The 14,472-nt window shown below is 56.1% G+C and overlaps 1 protein-coding gene across 1 annotated transcript in view; it reads left to right on the top strand.

The window, feature by feature from the left end:
* Positions 1–14,472, top strand: part of RAPGEF1 (Rap guanine nucleotide exchange factor 1) — an 85,898-nt gene that overhangs the window by 57,423 nt on the left and 14,003 nt on the right. The window contains exons 11-13 of the mRNA XM_054174238.1: positions 596–754; positions 11,776–12,063; positions 13,336–13,428. Of these exons, the coding sequence (XP_054030213.1) occupies positions 596–754; positions 11,776–12,063; positions 13,336–13,428 (540 nt within the window). The remainder of the gene's footprint in view (positions 1–595; positions 755–11,775; positions 12,064–13,335; positions 13,429–14,472) is intronic.

Below are 14,472 nucleotides of genomic sequence, written 5' to 3'. Positions count from 1 at the left end.
AAGGCAGAGCTGGGAGAGCCTCCTTCAGGCTCCTCACTGGAGTGGGATTCAGGAGCAATTCCTTGGTGAAATTTGTTCCTCACAATGTGAAGCCTCCCTCCTCTGCAGCTGAAACCTGAGTTTAGATTGGATGCAGAACAGCTGAGCATGACTTGCCCAGGATCTCAGAGGGCCCCCCCTGGAGAGACCCAAGCTGCCAGACTGCAGGTTGCCACAAAATCTGGCAGCCTGCAGGAGCTGGCTGCTGAGCAGCCACAAGCAGGAGCCGGTTCCTCCCTGGGGCATCTGCCCCCTCAGCAGGGGGATAAAGGGCAGCGGGGAGCATCCTGCCTGTCCCCGGGCAGCTGTCCGGGGCTGAGCTGGAAGGGGGAGGGAGGTGGGAGGTCGTTTGTAAAGGATTTGTGAAACAAAGCAGATTTGCAGTGCCATTTCTGTCTGCCTCCTGAGCTGAGGGAAGGCACTTTGGTGTGAATGGCTGCTTGTCAGCCCAGCCCTTATCTGCATTGTTTCACAGGCAGCATTTCTTACCCTGCATTCATAGCCTGTGCTCTCTTTCTTTGTGTCTCCTGTCTCTGGCTTTCTTCCCCCTCTGCAGCAGGCCTCCTATGCTGCCTCCTCTTTCTCCTCTGTCTCCTACTGTGTCCAGCAAACTAAAGTGCCCTTCACCCCCGAGGACAGCGCTGCCACTCAGGGCCTCACTATGTCAGTCTCTAACTCCTTTCTCAACCGGCACAGCTCCTTTCCTGTGCACTCGGTGAGTTGCTTTCTGCACTTTAACAGCTCGTTTGTGTGTCTTTGTGTCGGTGGAACACTTGGGTGTGAGCTCTGTGCTTACACTCGGGGGTGCAGGTAAAAGGGGAAGGTTCTTTTGGGGGCTTTTGAACTCAGCCAGGTGAGAAAAGCTGTGAGTAGATGTTACTCGGGGAAGCAGAGGGCAGCTGTGGCTTTCCTTACCTTATCTCCACACTGCTGTTGGCATGCTCCTCATGTCCAACCTAAACTTCCCCTGGTGCAGCTCGAGGCCTTCTCCTCTCATCCTGTCAGTTGTTCCTTGGGAGAAGAGCCCAACCCCCACCCGGCTCCAGCCTCCTTTCAGGGTGCTGTAGAGAGCCAGAAGCTGTCCCCTCAGCCTCCTTTACCCAGGCTGGACAGCCCCAGCTCCCTCAGCTGCTCCTCACAAGAGCCCAGGCATGCTCCCTCTGACCTCCATGCTCCCAGGGTTGCCCGTTGGAGCTGCAGAGTCCTTTGGGTGTGTTGCATAATGTCAGTGGTGTGGATGAGTCAGAGGCTGCTGTGTGGATCTGACCTGTGGAGGACTAACAAGATTCTGCCCCCCAGACAGATGGATTTGGTCAAACCTGTGGAGCAGTGGCTGCAGCTCCTTCATGATGTTTTTGCTAGCCAGTGGCCTCCACCAGATCTTTCCTACTTACTTCTCTGCTTCCCTTCACCTCCCCACGGTCCCAGAGGGGCTCAGGAGCTTGTGTGATGTGCTGCTGAATGAGCAAAAGTTTTCTCCTGCAGCACTGGCGAAGAGAGAGAGCCACAGGAGGAGCTGAGAACCACTGAAATCAAAACAAGAACAGTCTGGGAGCAGTGCTCAGAGCTGTGATCAGCTGCTTAAATTAACTGCTAGTAATAACAAAGTGGGCTGGAATGCCATGGAACCCAAGCATGGGATCCCAGCAGCTCCTCAGTGTGGGGCTGCTTTGCATGTCAGACTGTGTGGTTATGCTCTGATTGCCATGTGGTGACAACTGTGGGGAGGCTGGGGTTGAACAGTGACCTGGTTGCTTAGCAAATGAGGGCTGCTTCTGGAGGAGAAATTAGCAACCCAGACCTGAGAAAATGGAGAACTCTTCAATTAGTTTAATATTAAATATTGGCAGATTGTCTCCTCCCACTGTGCTGCTGCTGCTGGCTTCCCATTTCAACACTCACTCCCTCTCTGCAAATTACTGATAATCATGGCTCTGAGGAAGGAGGAAACAGTCGAGGGCTTGACAAGTAGTGCTGCTTCCCAGGCAATGAATTAAAGCCTCTGGCTTCCACTTGCTGAGAGAGCAGCACCCCAGTTGTGCTGCACAGAGGAACAGGCTGAGGTGTGGGAAGGTTTGGGCTGCATCATTGAATGGCTCAGGTTGGGAGGGACCTCGGAGTTCATCTGCTCTAACCTCCCACCGTGGGCAGGGACACCTCTCAACTAAGCTCAAGGCCTCATCCAACCTGGCTTGAGCACCCCCAGGCAGGAGGCAGCCACAGCCTCCCTGGGCAGCCTGGGACAGAGTCTCAGCTCCCTCCTGCTGAACAGCTTCTTCCCCAGCTCCACTCTAACCCTGCTCTGCCTCAGCTTCAAACCATTCCCCCTTGGCCTGTCTCAGTCACACTCAGGAAAAGTCTCTCTGCAGCCTTCCTGCAGGATCCCTTCAGCTCTCAGAAGGCAGCTCTGAAGTCCCCCTGGAGTCTTCCCCAGGCTGCACAGCCCCAGCTCCCTCAGCCTGTGCTCACAGCAGAGCTGCTCCAGCCCTTGGAGCATCTTTGTGGCCTCCTCTGCACTCTCTCCAGCAGCTCTGTGTCCTTCTCCTGCTGGGGACACCAGGACTGGAGGCAGCATTTGAGGTGGGGTCTTAGCAGAGCAGAGTCCAGGGGCAGAATCCCCTTCTCTTGCCCTGCTGCCCACACTCCTCTGGCTGCAGCCTTTGGCTTCCACTTGCTGAGAGAGCAGCACCATAGTTGTGCTGCACAGATGGAGAGGCTGAGGTGTGGAAAGGTTTGGGCTTGCATCCATGTGTGATAAACAATTTTAATGCTGGAAGTTATGGAAAAGCTGAGAATTGTCCAGCTCTCTGCTTTCAAGGATCACTAAAAGTGCAGGAGCAGGGGAAAGCTCTTCCCTAGTTTTGCTTTAATTGAGAGGCTTTAATTATGGTGCTGAAATTGTGTGGGCACTTTGACTCCAGAGAGTGGCCTGGTTGGATGAAATGGCTGCTGCCTCCTTAATTGTTCTGACCTGATCTCCCCTCTCTCTGCACCACTTGATCCCTGGGGTTTCTGGGATGGCATTTCATGGAATGTTAGAAAAATCCTTTCTGCTCTTTGCAAGGAGTTGGTGAGAGGAGAACAAATGGCTGGGGGGTGAGGGACAATGAGAGCCATCAGGCAGTGCCCTGTCACAGGCACAAAGCTGAAGTAAAAATAGAGACTTTTTCCATTGATGCCTTTCAGTTCTGCTGTCTCCTGTTGCTCCCAGCTCTGGCTGCTCTGTTTTTTTCACAGGCTAGAAGGAGATTTCCACTTTTGAGCCACCAAATACCAGTGGCCTTACATGCATCACAGCTGACCTATGGAATCCCAGACCCCTTTTCCCTGTCCCTAACAAGGCAGAGATGTGAAACAGCTGTCAAGGTTTGGATCCTTCCCAGGGTGACACCCTGCCTTTCAGTGCTGAGAAGGACCAGAGCCCCTCTTGCAGCCTGGGCACAGGCAGTGGCTGTGGTTTCACACAGGGGATGCCACAAGCTGCACCAGGAGCGTTTTAAGTGCCTCACTCTGCTCCTCTTGTCCTGGCATCTCTCACCAGAGGCAGGCTGCTCCAGTGAGCAGTGTGGTGATCAATAAACCTGCTCCAGAACAAGCATTAGCTGGCCCCAGCGCCAGCAAGGGACTTAATGCTGAGCAGATTCTGCCCCTGTGCTCTGCTGAGACCCCACCTGCAGTGCTGGGCCCAGCTCTGGAGTCCCCAGTGCAAGCACATGGAACTGTTGGAGAGGAGGCTGCAAAGATGATCAGAGGGCTGGAGAACCTCTCCTAGGGGGACAGGCTGAGAGGGTTGGGGTTCTTCAGCCTAGGGAAGAAAAGGCTCCAGGGATACCTCAGAGCAGTACCTGAAGGGAGCTACAGGAGAGCTGGGGAGGGACTTTTGACACAGGTTTGGAGTGAGAGGGTGAGGGGTGGTGGCTTCAAACTGGAAGAAGCTGGATTTGGATGAGACATGAGGAAGAGATTCTTCCCTGTGAGGGTTGTGAGGCTCTGGAACAGGCTGCCCAGAGAAGTTGTGGAGGCTCCAAGCCTGGAAGTGTTGAAAGCCAGGCTGGATGGGGCCTTGGGCCAGCCTGGTCTAGTGGAAGGTGTCCCTTGGCAGGGGGGTTGGAACTGGATGATCTTTGGGGTCCCTTCCAACCCAAACCATTCTGTGCCTTACTCCTGATTTACAGAGCTTCCAAAGCCTGGTGTCAGTGTTGTGGAGCCAAAGGAGGAGCAGTTGTTGAGAGCTCTTTGCTCTCCCCATGGCTTTTCTGGAAGCCTGACTCCCTTCTTCCCAGTCAGCTCTGCAGACTCTGCTGTGCTCCAGAAGCCACCAGTGCTCTGTCAAGCCACTAATGGTGCTTTTCCCTTCTGTGCAGGAAATGGTGTCAGAGGTAATGGCTTTTACTGGAGAGAGGCAGATCTTGAGCAACTGGAGCAAACCTCATGGGTTTGGCAAGTGCTGCTTGTTTTGTACCGAGTCTGGTTCCTGTCTGGCCTCAGTGCCAGCACAAGGTCCTGTCTGTGGTGTGGGCTGACCCTGCAGCATCACAGCTCACATCCCAGGCACCACATAAACCATCAAATCCTGATCAGAGGGATGGCTGCAGTGTCCTGTCAGGAATCATTCCAGGCATTCCCAGCCCTTCTGGAAGTACTTGGGAAGGGAGGGATGCAGGAAGGCAGCATCCTCCTCGGTGACTCTTGGCAGTTTTCCTCTTGTCCTGTCAAGTGATAGAAGGAGAGGAAGTGGCTTCAGGTTGCAGGTTTAGGTTGGAGATGAGGAAAAATTTCTTTGCTGCAGGAGTGGTCAGGGACTGGCAGAGGCTGCCCAGGGAGGTGGTGGAGTCCCCAGCCCTGGAGGTGTTCAAGAAACATCTGGACATGGCACTTTGGGCCATGGTTTAGTGGCCAGGGTGGTGTTGGGTCAGTGGTTGGACTGGATGGGTCTTAGAGGGCTTTTCCAACCCCAACAATGCCATGGTTCTCTAGCTGATCACCTCCTGCCCATCTTGTGGAGCCACAGATACTGTCCCTTGCTCTATGAGCTGCTTGTGCTGTGTGAGTGGAGGTGGATGGGCAGATGCCTGACCAGCAGGACTCAAAGCTGGACATCTCATTGCTTCCTGGCAGCTGGAGCACTCTGTGCTGATAGGGATCAGTCCAGTGACTCTGGCCTTGTAGAGGAGAGCAGTCCAGTGACTCTGCCCTGGTAGAGATCAGTCCAGTGCCTCTGCCCTGGTAGAGGAGAGCAGTCCCTGACAAGCTCCACTGCCATCCAGCCACGCACTGTCCACCGCAGCCTGCGGCAGGGCTTGGCTTGGCTGCGGCCGGGAAGCTTTTCCTCGCTGAGACAAGGAGCACAGTTGTTTCTCTGAGGCATGCACATGCCATTAGTGGAATTTGGGCTGCATCCTCCCTGTGGGGAGGGAAGTTGCCTTTCTCAAGATGCTGTTTCTCCTCTTGTTTGCTGTTTTAATTAAGAAGCATTCCCTGGAATTTCCCAGGCAGCAAAGCGGCTGCGGGGCCAGGCAGCAGGCTGGAGCGGTGCGCGCAGGAGAGCCTCAGCTCGGCTCTCCTGTTCTCACTTGTTGCCACCATCCTGGAGCAAATTGAACAGCACAGAGAGCATTCACAGCAACTGTTCTTCTGTGCTGTGTGTGTGCTGAGGAAAAGGAGGGTCAGAGGAGCGTTTAAAGGCAGGCAGAGCTCAGACATGTGCCTCGCGTGCTTTCCCTGCCTGGCTCCTGCTCCTGCAGCTCGCTTCCAGTCTGCAGCACTCAGAGACTGAGCTGCTGTGGTTCGTGGTGAGAGCCAGGGTCAGACTGGGAGATCACTGTGTGAGTTCCTTTCTGTCCTGAGCAGGGTTTGGCTCCTTAGCTGGGAGCAGAAGGAAGCGGGGAGAAAAAAGATCTGCATCCATTCAGCCAGCTGCTGAGGTCTGGGCATTGTTTGGCCTTTCCTGTTTAGAGCTCCTCCTGCCTTTGTGTTCACTTCCAGTGCCCAGGGCAGGCCTGGCTGGTGCCATTCACCGTGCTGCTGCTCGCTGGCATCACTGAATCCTGCTTCTGAGAGCCACTCCTCCAGTGGGTTATGCTTTTTCCTGGCAGCTGGAGCTCTGGAGTTTTCTGGCAGGGGTTGTGCCTGGCTCTGTGCAGGTCTCTCTCTGGGCAGTCCCCTCTTGACTTCACAGGTCACACTTGTGTGACTGACCTGTTAGGAGCTTGTTTGTGCCTCCAGGCTCTGCCTTTGAAAGATCCACTTGCCAGCTACCCTGGTGTTGCCTGCACAAGAGCTGATGCCCTGCCTGTGATCAGACTCAAGGCCTCTGATAGCTTCAAGAGAGAAGCATGGTTAACAAACCTCACAGATGTTCTCTTCTCCTCCTGTGCCTCCTTACTTGCTCTGCTGCAGAGGTGTACCACAACCCCTCCCACTGAAGGAGAGGCCTGGATTTTGTGTTTTCTCCTGCAGAAGCTGGGAGAGCCTTTCCCAAGGGACCAGCAAGCCCTGTCCAGCCATCTGCTGTGCGAAGCACCGCTTGAAACCAGGGAGGTCAGCTGTGCAGCTGGGCCAGAGGCTGTGCTGAGAAACACTCAAGCAGGAGGAGCTGCTGCTGCCTTTCCTGTGGCAGTGCTTGAAGCCATTCTGTTGGCAGCCTCTGCTTCCAGCCATTCATTGTGGGAGCATTTCCTTCCTCATTAGCAAAAGTACCTGGAAGCCCAGCATTGTGTCAGGGGATGGGAAGCCTTTTCCAGCAGTTGTCTGTTGCATTCTTTGGGTGTAGGCCTTCTGTGCACACCCAGTGGTGTGTGAGCACAGCTCTCTGCTGCTAGAATGTTGGGCATCCAGCCCTGGCACGCTGCCCACGGCGCTCTCCTGACAGCATTAGCAGAGGAGAGCTGAAGGATTGATCCTTTCCTCTGCTAGCTTGGTGGTGTGGAAGCCTGCTGCTCTATCTGATCTGGGAGTGTCTGGCAGGCTCACAGCTGAGTTTGGCAGAAGAGGTCTGCAGAGGCCATGCTTAAAAGGTAAAGAGTGTGGCTGCTGCTGCAGATGCTCTGACAGCCACATAATGGAATTCAGCTTGGAACTGGGGATGGAGGCTGCTGGTGCTCTCCAGCAGTGACTCCCTCTGCTCAGCCATGCCTGCTGAAGGCAGGGCAGCCTCACTCTGGAGAGAGCTTTCCTGTCAGAGTGCTTATCTCCTGCCATCTAACCCAGCTAAATGGTTGTAGTGTCAGTGCCCTGTGGGACATCCTGTGGCACTGCTGCTGCAGCAGAGCTGCTCTAAAGTAGTGACCCTCAGCGAAAAAACAACCACCAAAGGCAGCAAATTAGAAACATTGACAGGTGCCAGCCCTGGGTGACCTCCCTGCCTGTGGTGAACCTTCAGGGCCAGGCAGCAGAGCTTCCTGCTGCTCCCAGGAGATGAGATTGCCCTCAGCTCAGAGCACCCTTTGTGGAGCACTTCCCAAGTGCCAGACAGGGCTTCCTGCATCCATTTAGTGATGAGAGCTGAAGGATCTCCCTCTTCTCCCTGTAGGTCAGGACTGCTCCTGCTGGGAGACCATCTCCTGGCCCTGTGGTGTGAGCCTGGCAGCATGGGCAGAGCTGGGCCAGAGGAAAGCATCCTTTGTGAAAGGAGCTGCTTGCATCCTGCTTCCCAGCTTGCCCAGAGCTCTTGGAAGTGCTTCACTGAGCCGTGGAGCAGGAGGCTGTGTCAGTACAGACATAACCCAGGCCTTGCTGACCCTGCAGGAGGCCTCCAAGAAGCAGATTAGAGCCAGCACTGATTGGCCTCCAAGATAAACTGGGATTTCTTGGGGGGCAGGGCTAGTGGGGGGCCTGGTTTGCTTGTGGCAGTTGTGTTTTATGGGCTGTCCCCTCCCAGAAGAAGTTTTGTCTTTCAAAGGATGACAGCAGGGCTGCCAACACCCAACCCCCTGGAAAGCATGGCTGCAATTCCTGCTGCAGCTGCTGGCAGGGCTGGGTCAGAGTGGGGAGCAGCAGCCCTGGGTGCCATATGGCCATCAGCTCCACCACAGGGTGGTTTGGGGTTTTCCCCCCTCCCTCTTTAGAAGTATGCTTCAGTCCTGGCTCTTGTCCCAGCAGGGCTGCATAGCTGGGATTCCAGAGCTGCTTGCAGGCTCCAGAGGAAGGAGGGGGCTCCCTGGCTCCCTTTCTACAAGATGCAACTTTACAACAGGAGTGGAAGTGGAGAGCAGCCCTGGCTAATTAATGCCAGCACACCAAAGGCTTCTCTGCACTGCTCCCTTTGTTAACAGCCTGCTGAGAGCGTGGCTGCCTCCTTAAGTGGTTGTTCACAGATCCCTTAATGAAGATGAATGCATTTGCTGGGCACCTGGGCCGGTTTCAACACATCTCCTGCCAAGATGCTGTATTGAGAGGTGTATTGATGAGGCTGAGGAGAGATTAATGCGTGCTGGTTGTCAATAGTGGTGTGTCCACGTCCACACCTCAGACGTTTGTGCACAGTGAGGTTGTGCTTAGGTGTGAATTGCCTTGGGACTGGGATTTGTGTCTCTGCACAGCCTCTGCCTTGCAGAGGTTCAAAGCTTAGGGCTAGAAAGATGCTGAGGGGGCTGGAGCATCCCTGTGAGGAGCAAAGACTGAGAGAACTGAGACTTCAGGCTGGAGAGGAGCAGCCTGAGGGGGATCTCATCAGTGCTGATCAGTTTTCCAAGGGTGGGTGGCAGCAGGATGGGGCCAGGCTTTGTTCAGTGGTGCCCAGGGACAGGACAAGGGGTCCTGGGCACAAACTGCAACATCAGAAGTTCCATCTGAACATGAGGAGGAACTTCTTGAATTTAAGGGTGCTGGAGCCCTGGAGCAGGCTGCCCAGGGAGGTGGTGGAGTCTCCATCTCTGGAGAGATTCAAGACCTGCCTGGACATTTTCCTGTGTGCCCTTCTCTAGGTGCCCCTGCCTTGGCCTCCAGAGGTCCCTTCCACCTCCTACCATTCTGTGATTTACTCTGTGTGATTTTCCTTCCCCAGAAGCAGGAGCTCATCCCCCTGAGCGCTCAGCTTGCTGGCAGGGCACCAGGCAGCACCTCAGCTGCCCAGCCTCCAGGCTGGTGTTTGCCCTGAGCTCACCCTGCCAGCAGCATCGTGCAGCGTGAGAGCTTCACAGGCTGCTGCCTGTCCCCAAGTGCCTTGCTGGAGGACAGGGACTGCCTTTCACTCCGGCCCTGCCTGAGCTCTCCTGCTGCTTTGCACAAGCCTGGCTTTTTCTCTGGCTTTAGCAGGTCAGAGACAAAAGCCCTTGGGCCTCCTTGGTGGGAGATGTCCATCAGCTACAGAGCACAGGACAGCTTGTGCTGCCTGCCTTGAGTGGCTGCAGGCAGCCCAGCTCCAGGGGAGCTGGCAGAGCTTCTGCTGGAGCAGATGATTGCCTTTCCTGGAGCAGGTCTCGTTCTTGGGCAGCAGCTCGTGGAGTGCCCTCCTGAGCCACTGCAGCAGCAGCTGGTGGGACTGCACCTTCTCCCTCTGCTCTGTTCCCCTTCTTTTCTGGGGTCTAGACTGGGAGTTGGGGCAGTGGTTGGCATATGAGTGCCAGTGAGCTCATGGAGCAGCGGGGAGAGAGGGCAGGCAGAAGGAATCTGCTGAGCCAAGGTGATGTCACGAGCCCGGCCTCCGACGAGGGATTTGCTGTTTTGTCCATGCCAGTGGAAATGAATAAATGCAGAGCTAAATGCCAGGCAGACAGCAAATACAGAGATTAGAGTTGTCATTGTCACCCAGGCAGCCCCAAAAGCTGACAGTGTCCCCGGAGCCAGGGCTGCTCATCCGGAAAGAAACAGGCAGGAAGAGAGAGAGAGAGAGAGAGGAGGCTGTCCTGGAGCCAGGCTCCTTTGAGCCACAGGCATGTGGTGGGGATTTGCATTTTGATTATTTGTCAGTGGGGTTTTTTTAAGCTCCCTTCCCACAGCATCCTTCCCCCCCCTGCTCCTCTCTGTCATGGCCCCAAGAACACAGCCAGAGCACGGCCGGGCTCCGAGCGCCGCCGGGCTGCAGGCACAGCGGAGGGCAGCCACTGGAGGATTGAGGTGGTGCAAGGTAAAGTCAAGCCCTCGACCTTTGCATTTCCTTTCCCTTTGCAGTGGAAGAGCTTTTGTGGTGTTTTTCCTCTGCCCAGGCTTCTGGCCCCTGGCTGTTCTCAGGTTAGGTTTTCAAGCTCAACACCTTTCCTAAGCAGAAATGAAACTGCCTCTGCCGAGCTGCCAGGGCTCAGCTGGCAGCCTGAGCCTGGCTTTCTGTCCCCTGGGCAGCCTGGGGCCTCCCACTCACCTCCACTCTCCCTGGAGGCGTTCAAAGAACCGACTGGATGTGGCACTTGGAGCCACGGTTTAGTTTTCAGGTGGTGTTAGGTAATAGGTTGGACTTTGAGGATCTCTGAGGTCTTTTCCAGGCTGGTTGATTCTGTGATTCTGTTTCCCCTTCTCACACCTCAGCAGCCAGGGTGGAGCAAGGTCTGCCAGTGCTTCCTGAGAGCTCTGCAGGGCCCCATCCTGCTGCAGCTGGGCACCCAGACCAGCTTGGTTTCAGTGTGGGGGTTCTGGATGGTGTGACTTGGTCTAGGTGGTCATGCAGGTGTGGGCTAAAGGTTGGGCTCTGGTGTTCTCAGAGGGCTTTGCCAAGCTTCCTGATGCTGTGATGCTTCCTTCAGGCCCCTTGGCCACAAGGCAGAGCTCACTGCTGGTCCAGCTCTACAGGTTGCAGCATCAGCTCCTCTCCAGCAGCTGCAGCATTGTTGTCTTTTTCTCTTTTCCTCCTTCCCTGATGGGTGTCAGCTTTGTTTTGGCCTTGCCCTGATGGCAAATCTTAACTCTCAGCAGATGTTACGAGGCAAGAGGGTTGCTCTTGTTTTTCTTGGCACAATAGATTCCCACTGCAGCCTGTTTAATATTATCTGAGCAGTAATCTGATGATTAGGGAGAGATAGTGAAATGCAGCTTTGCACAGATGATCTCTTTTCATCTCCTCAGCTGGCTCTCTGAGGCACTGCACTCCAGGTTGGGTTTGATAAGGAATTCACTGCTCCTGAGGGCAATTAACCATGTTTTGCTCCTGACGTTTCTCAAATGGGAAGGAGTAGCAGCATAATCTCCTCCATCCTTCAGCAGAACTTTGAAGACAGCATCCAGCCACTCCTCCCTGGGAGCTGCTGTGTTCTGGAACAGGCTTGACACAGTAGCTGTAAAATTACAGGGCTGGAGCAAGCAGCATCTTAAATTTGGAAGCTGTGGAAAGTCCCAGAAAAGCAATAAGCCCTTGGAACACTTTCCCCTCTCTGGATGCTTCCAGCGCGCTCACAGTTGTGGTGTTTGGTGCCTTCACATCCTTTCGTCCGCTCCAGTGGCTTGCAGGATCACTGTCACCAGCAGTACTGAGCCACCCAGCCTGCCCCCTGCCTGGCAGAGCCTCCAGGCAGCCCCCCTGGTGCCCACTTGCCCTTTGAGAGGAGCAGCCAGGCTGCTGTTGGTGAGCACGGCTCCGCGCTGGCGCCGCCGGACTCGTCCCAGGTGGCAACCCCTGCTCCGAGGTGTGGCTGGCGAGCCAGCTGTGCCTCTGGTGGGGCTGGCCTCTCACCAGGGAGGTGCCAGTGCTGGCAGTGCCCTGTGCTGGCACCGCTCTGCTGCTGCTGATCTAATGGACTTTTTCTTTTCTCTGTCTCTCTCTTTTTCCCCCCACCTCGTTTCCCTGTCGTCCGTCTCTGCATCCCGCAGTACAAGTCCGTGTTCAGGTCCTACTCCCAGGACTTTGTGCCTCACAACCAAGCCTCCATACCTCCTTTCCTCTCTTCTACCTCCTCCTCCTCCTCCTGCTCCACCCCGCCTTTTCCTCCCGTCCATCCGTCTCAGAGCTCTGACCTAGCGGTGCCCTCCGCAGCCAGCCAGCCACCCAGCACTGTGGATGTGCCAAACTCCTCTTCTCAGGAGAGCAGCTTTAACGGGAGTGCTGCTGTCTGCCTTCCTTCTGAACCCTCTCTCACTGATTCTCTCCAGACACCTTCGGTGAGACCCTCCAAAGAGCTACCACGAGGCTGGGGGTTTATCTGGGGGGGGTCCGAGGAGGATGTCTCCTGTGTTCCTGCCTGCTGAGTGTGACCCAGGGGCGCTTTGCAGGCGGGAGTCAGAGCTGCAGAGAGGTGACTGCACGGAGAAGCGGTGCAATGAGCAGCCTCAGCGGCTCTGAGCAGGGGCTGGCAGGGAGCAGCAAAGCTGCTGAAGGGGAGAGGAGAAGCTGCTGTGGCTGCCTGCAGTGGTGCTGCAGAGCTGAGGAGGGCAGAGGAGCGTTTGGTGGGGTTGGCTGTTTCTGAGCACAGGCTCCCACCAGCGGCTCACAGCCTGCAGTTGCTGCCGTGGCAGCGTTGGGTGATGGCTGCCCTGCTCCCTCCCAGGCACTGGTGAGCCCCGGGAGCAGGGGGTGCAGCCCAGCTCTGTCTCTCCTGTGCTCAAACCTGTTGTTCTCTCCAGGCTCCTGCTCTTTCCCACTTTCCAGCAGCCCCAGCTTGTGCTCTGAGGCACTGCAGGCTGGTGCAAGCGAGGCTGACGCTGCTGCCATGCTGACAGGGCACTACCAGTGTGAGCTCCCAGGGCAGCTGTGCAGATCACTGAGCAGCTTTGCCTGCTGCAGACACTTTGAGCACCTCACTTTCAAGGCAGTTCCTCTTTTGTGTGCTGCAAAGCCTAGAGATGGGATTCCAGCTGTCAGCACAGTGCCTGCTAGTGCTGCCTCTTCGCCGTCTGGAAGAGGGACACTGACTGCAGAGTCAACCATCAGGTTTTCAGCCTTTGGCCCTGACCTTGCTGTTGCATCTTCTTTGCCTTGGGGTCCTTGTTACAGCCCAGAAGACCTGGAGCTTGGTGTGGCCTGGTGTGCTGGCTCCAGCCTGTGCTTGTAGCTTAGTTGGGCTGACCTGCACTTAGCAGCAGGCCTGCAGCAGGGGCAGGACTTGTGTGCCAACCGCTGGATGCTCAGCTTCTGCCACCTTGAAGCCCACACCTGCACAGCCTCCCTTCGCAGCCTGGCGTGGCAGCTCTGGCAGAGCCGTGCCTGCTGCTGCCCTGCTGCAGCTCAGGGCCTCAGGACAGTCCTCAGGAACCAGGAAAGGACTCCCCCGGGAAGTGCAGCTTTGGTGGCCGCCGCTGGCCGCCGAGCTGGAGGAAGGGCTCCCGGTTAGGTCAGAGCAGCCGCCAAGAGCTCTTCCCCTGCCAGCCCCAGGGCAGTTCCCTCCCCGAGAGCGGTGCTGGGTCACGGATTTCCTCTCCTCCTGTCTCCCTCAGAGTGACAACGCCAGTGAGGAAGCTGGGGAGGGTGAATACGTCAATCTGTACTCCTCTGGCCAGAGCAACGGGGAACTCCCAGGCTCTGCAGGAGTAAGTAAGGGGATGGTGCTGCCGCTGCATGCTGAGCCGCGCTCCGCCCCGGGCCCTGCCGCGCCCCCCGCAGCTCCTCCGCCCCTGCCGCTCCATCGCTGCTGGTCCCTCCGCTTGCCCGCTCCTGTGGCCTCCCGGGCTGGGTGGAGAGCAGGCAATGGCTTTGGGGTCGCAGTGAGCCCTGGCAGGAGGCAGGGATGGCTTCTCCTGCCCGCGCTCTTGGGTCTGCGCTTGGCTGCCTGCGTGGAGCTGCTTGCCTGAGGTTCCCTGGCAGGAAGCTGCAGCCTGGGCAGCACTGCCCTGGGGCCGCCTCTATTCTTGTCACTGCTTTGGCTTCTCCCTTTGAATGCAGACAGCTTTGTGCTCTAAAGCGTTTCTTTGTTCCTTCACCCTTTGCACACAGAGTCAGTGATTGATTTAGCTGGCAGTTTCTTCCTTTGCTCCCATCTTCGATGTTCCTAGAGGAGCCCAGGGTGTTTTCCACTGCAGGGGGGTCCTGGCTTCCTGCTGGGTCCCAGGAAGCAGCAGCAGTGGGCATCTGTGGGCATCTCGTTGCCTGCCCTCACCACGGAAGGCACATCTGCTACAGGATGTCTGCGAGCCCTGTATCCATGCTGCTGCTGGGCACGCCAGGAGAGAGCACTCCCCTTACCTCAGGAGCCCTTCAGCAGACACATCCAGGCAGGGCTCATCCTTTTGGGCAGCCAGGAGCTGGTTCCCAACCTTGAAGCAAAAGGCTTTGCAGATACAGGCTGGGCAAATCCTTTAGCCACCAAGAAACCTGAGCTCAGGGACACTGCAGAGGGAGTTCCAGCCCTGTCTCTTCCCTTGGCTGAATTTCCACATGATGCTAAATTATTCTGAGCTCCAGCACTGCTGGATTAATATTCCCATTTGCTGTTCATGGCTATTTGTCTCCTTGATAAATGGCTAATTTAGGATGCTGTAGCTTTGCTCTGAGCTCTCTAGCTGCTGTTCCATGCCACTGGTTCAGCTGATTCTGCTGTTGGGTTGGGGTTTTTTTTTGCATTAGCCTCATTTCCA

Source organism: Dryobates pubescens, chromosome 29 (genome assembly GCF_014839835.1).
Source record: "Dryobates pubescens isolate bDryPub1 chromosome 29, bDryPub1.pri, whole genome shotgun sequence".
Lineage (NCBI taxonomy): Eukaryota > Metazoa > Chordata > Aves > Piciformes > Picidae > Dryobates > Dryobates pubescens.
The sequence above is the reverse complement of the archived record's forward strand: the minus strand, read 5'-3'. Positions and strand labels throughout refer to the sequence as shown.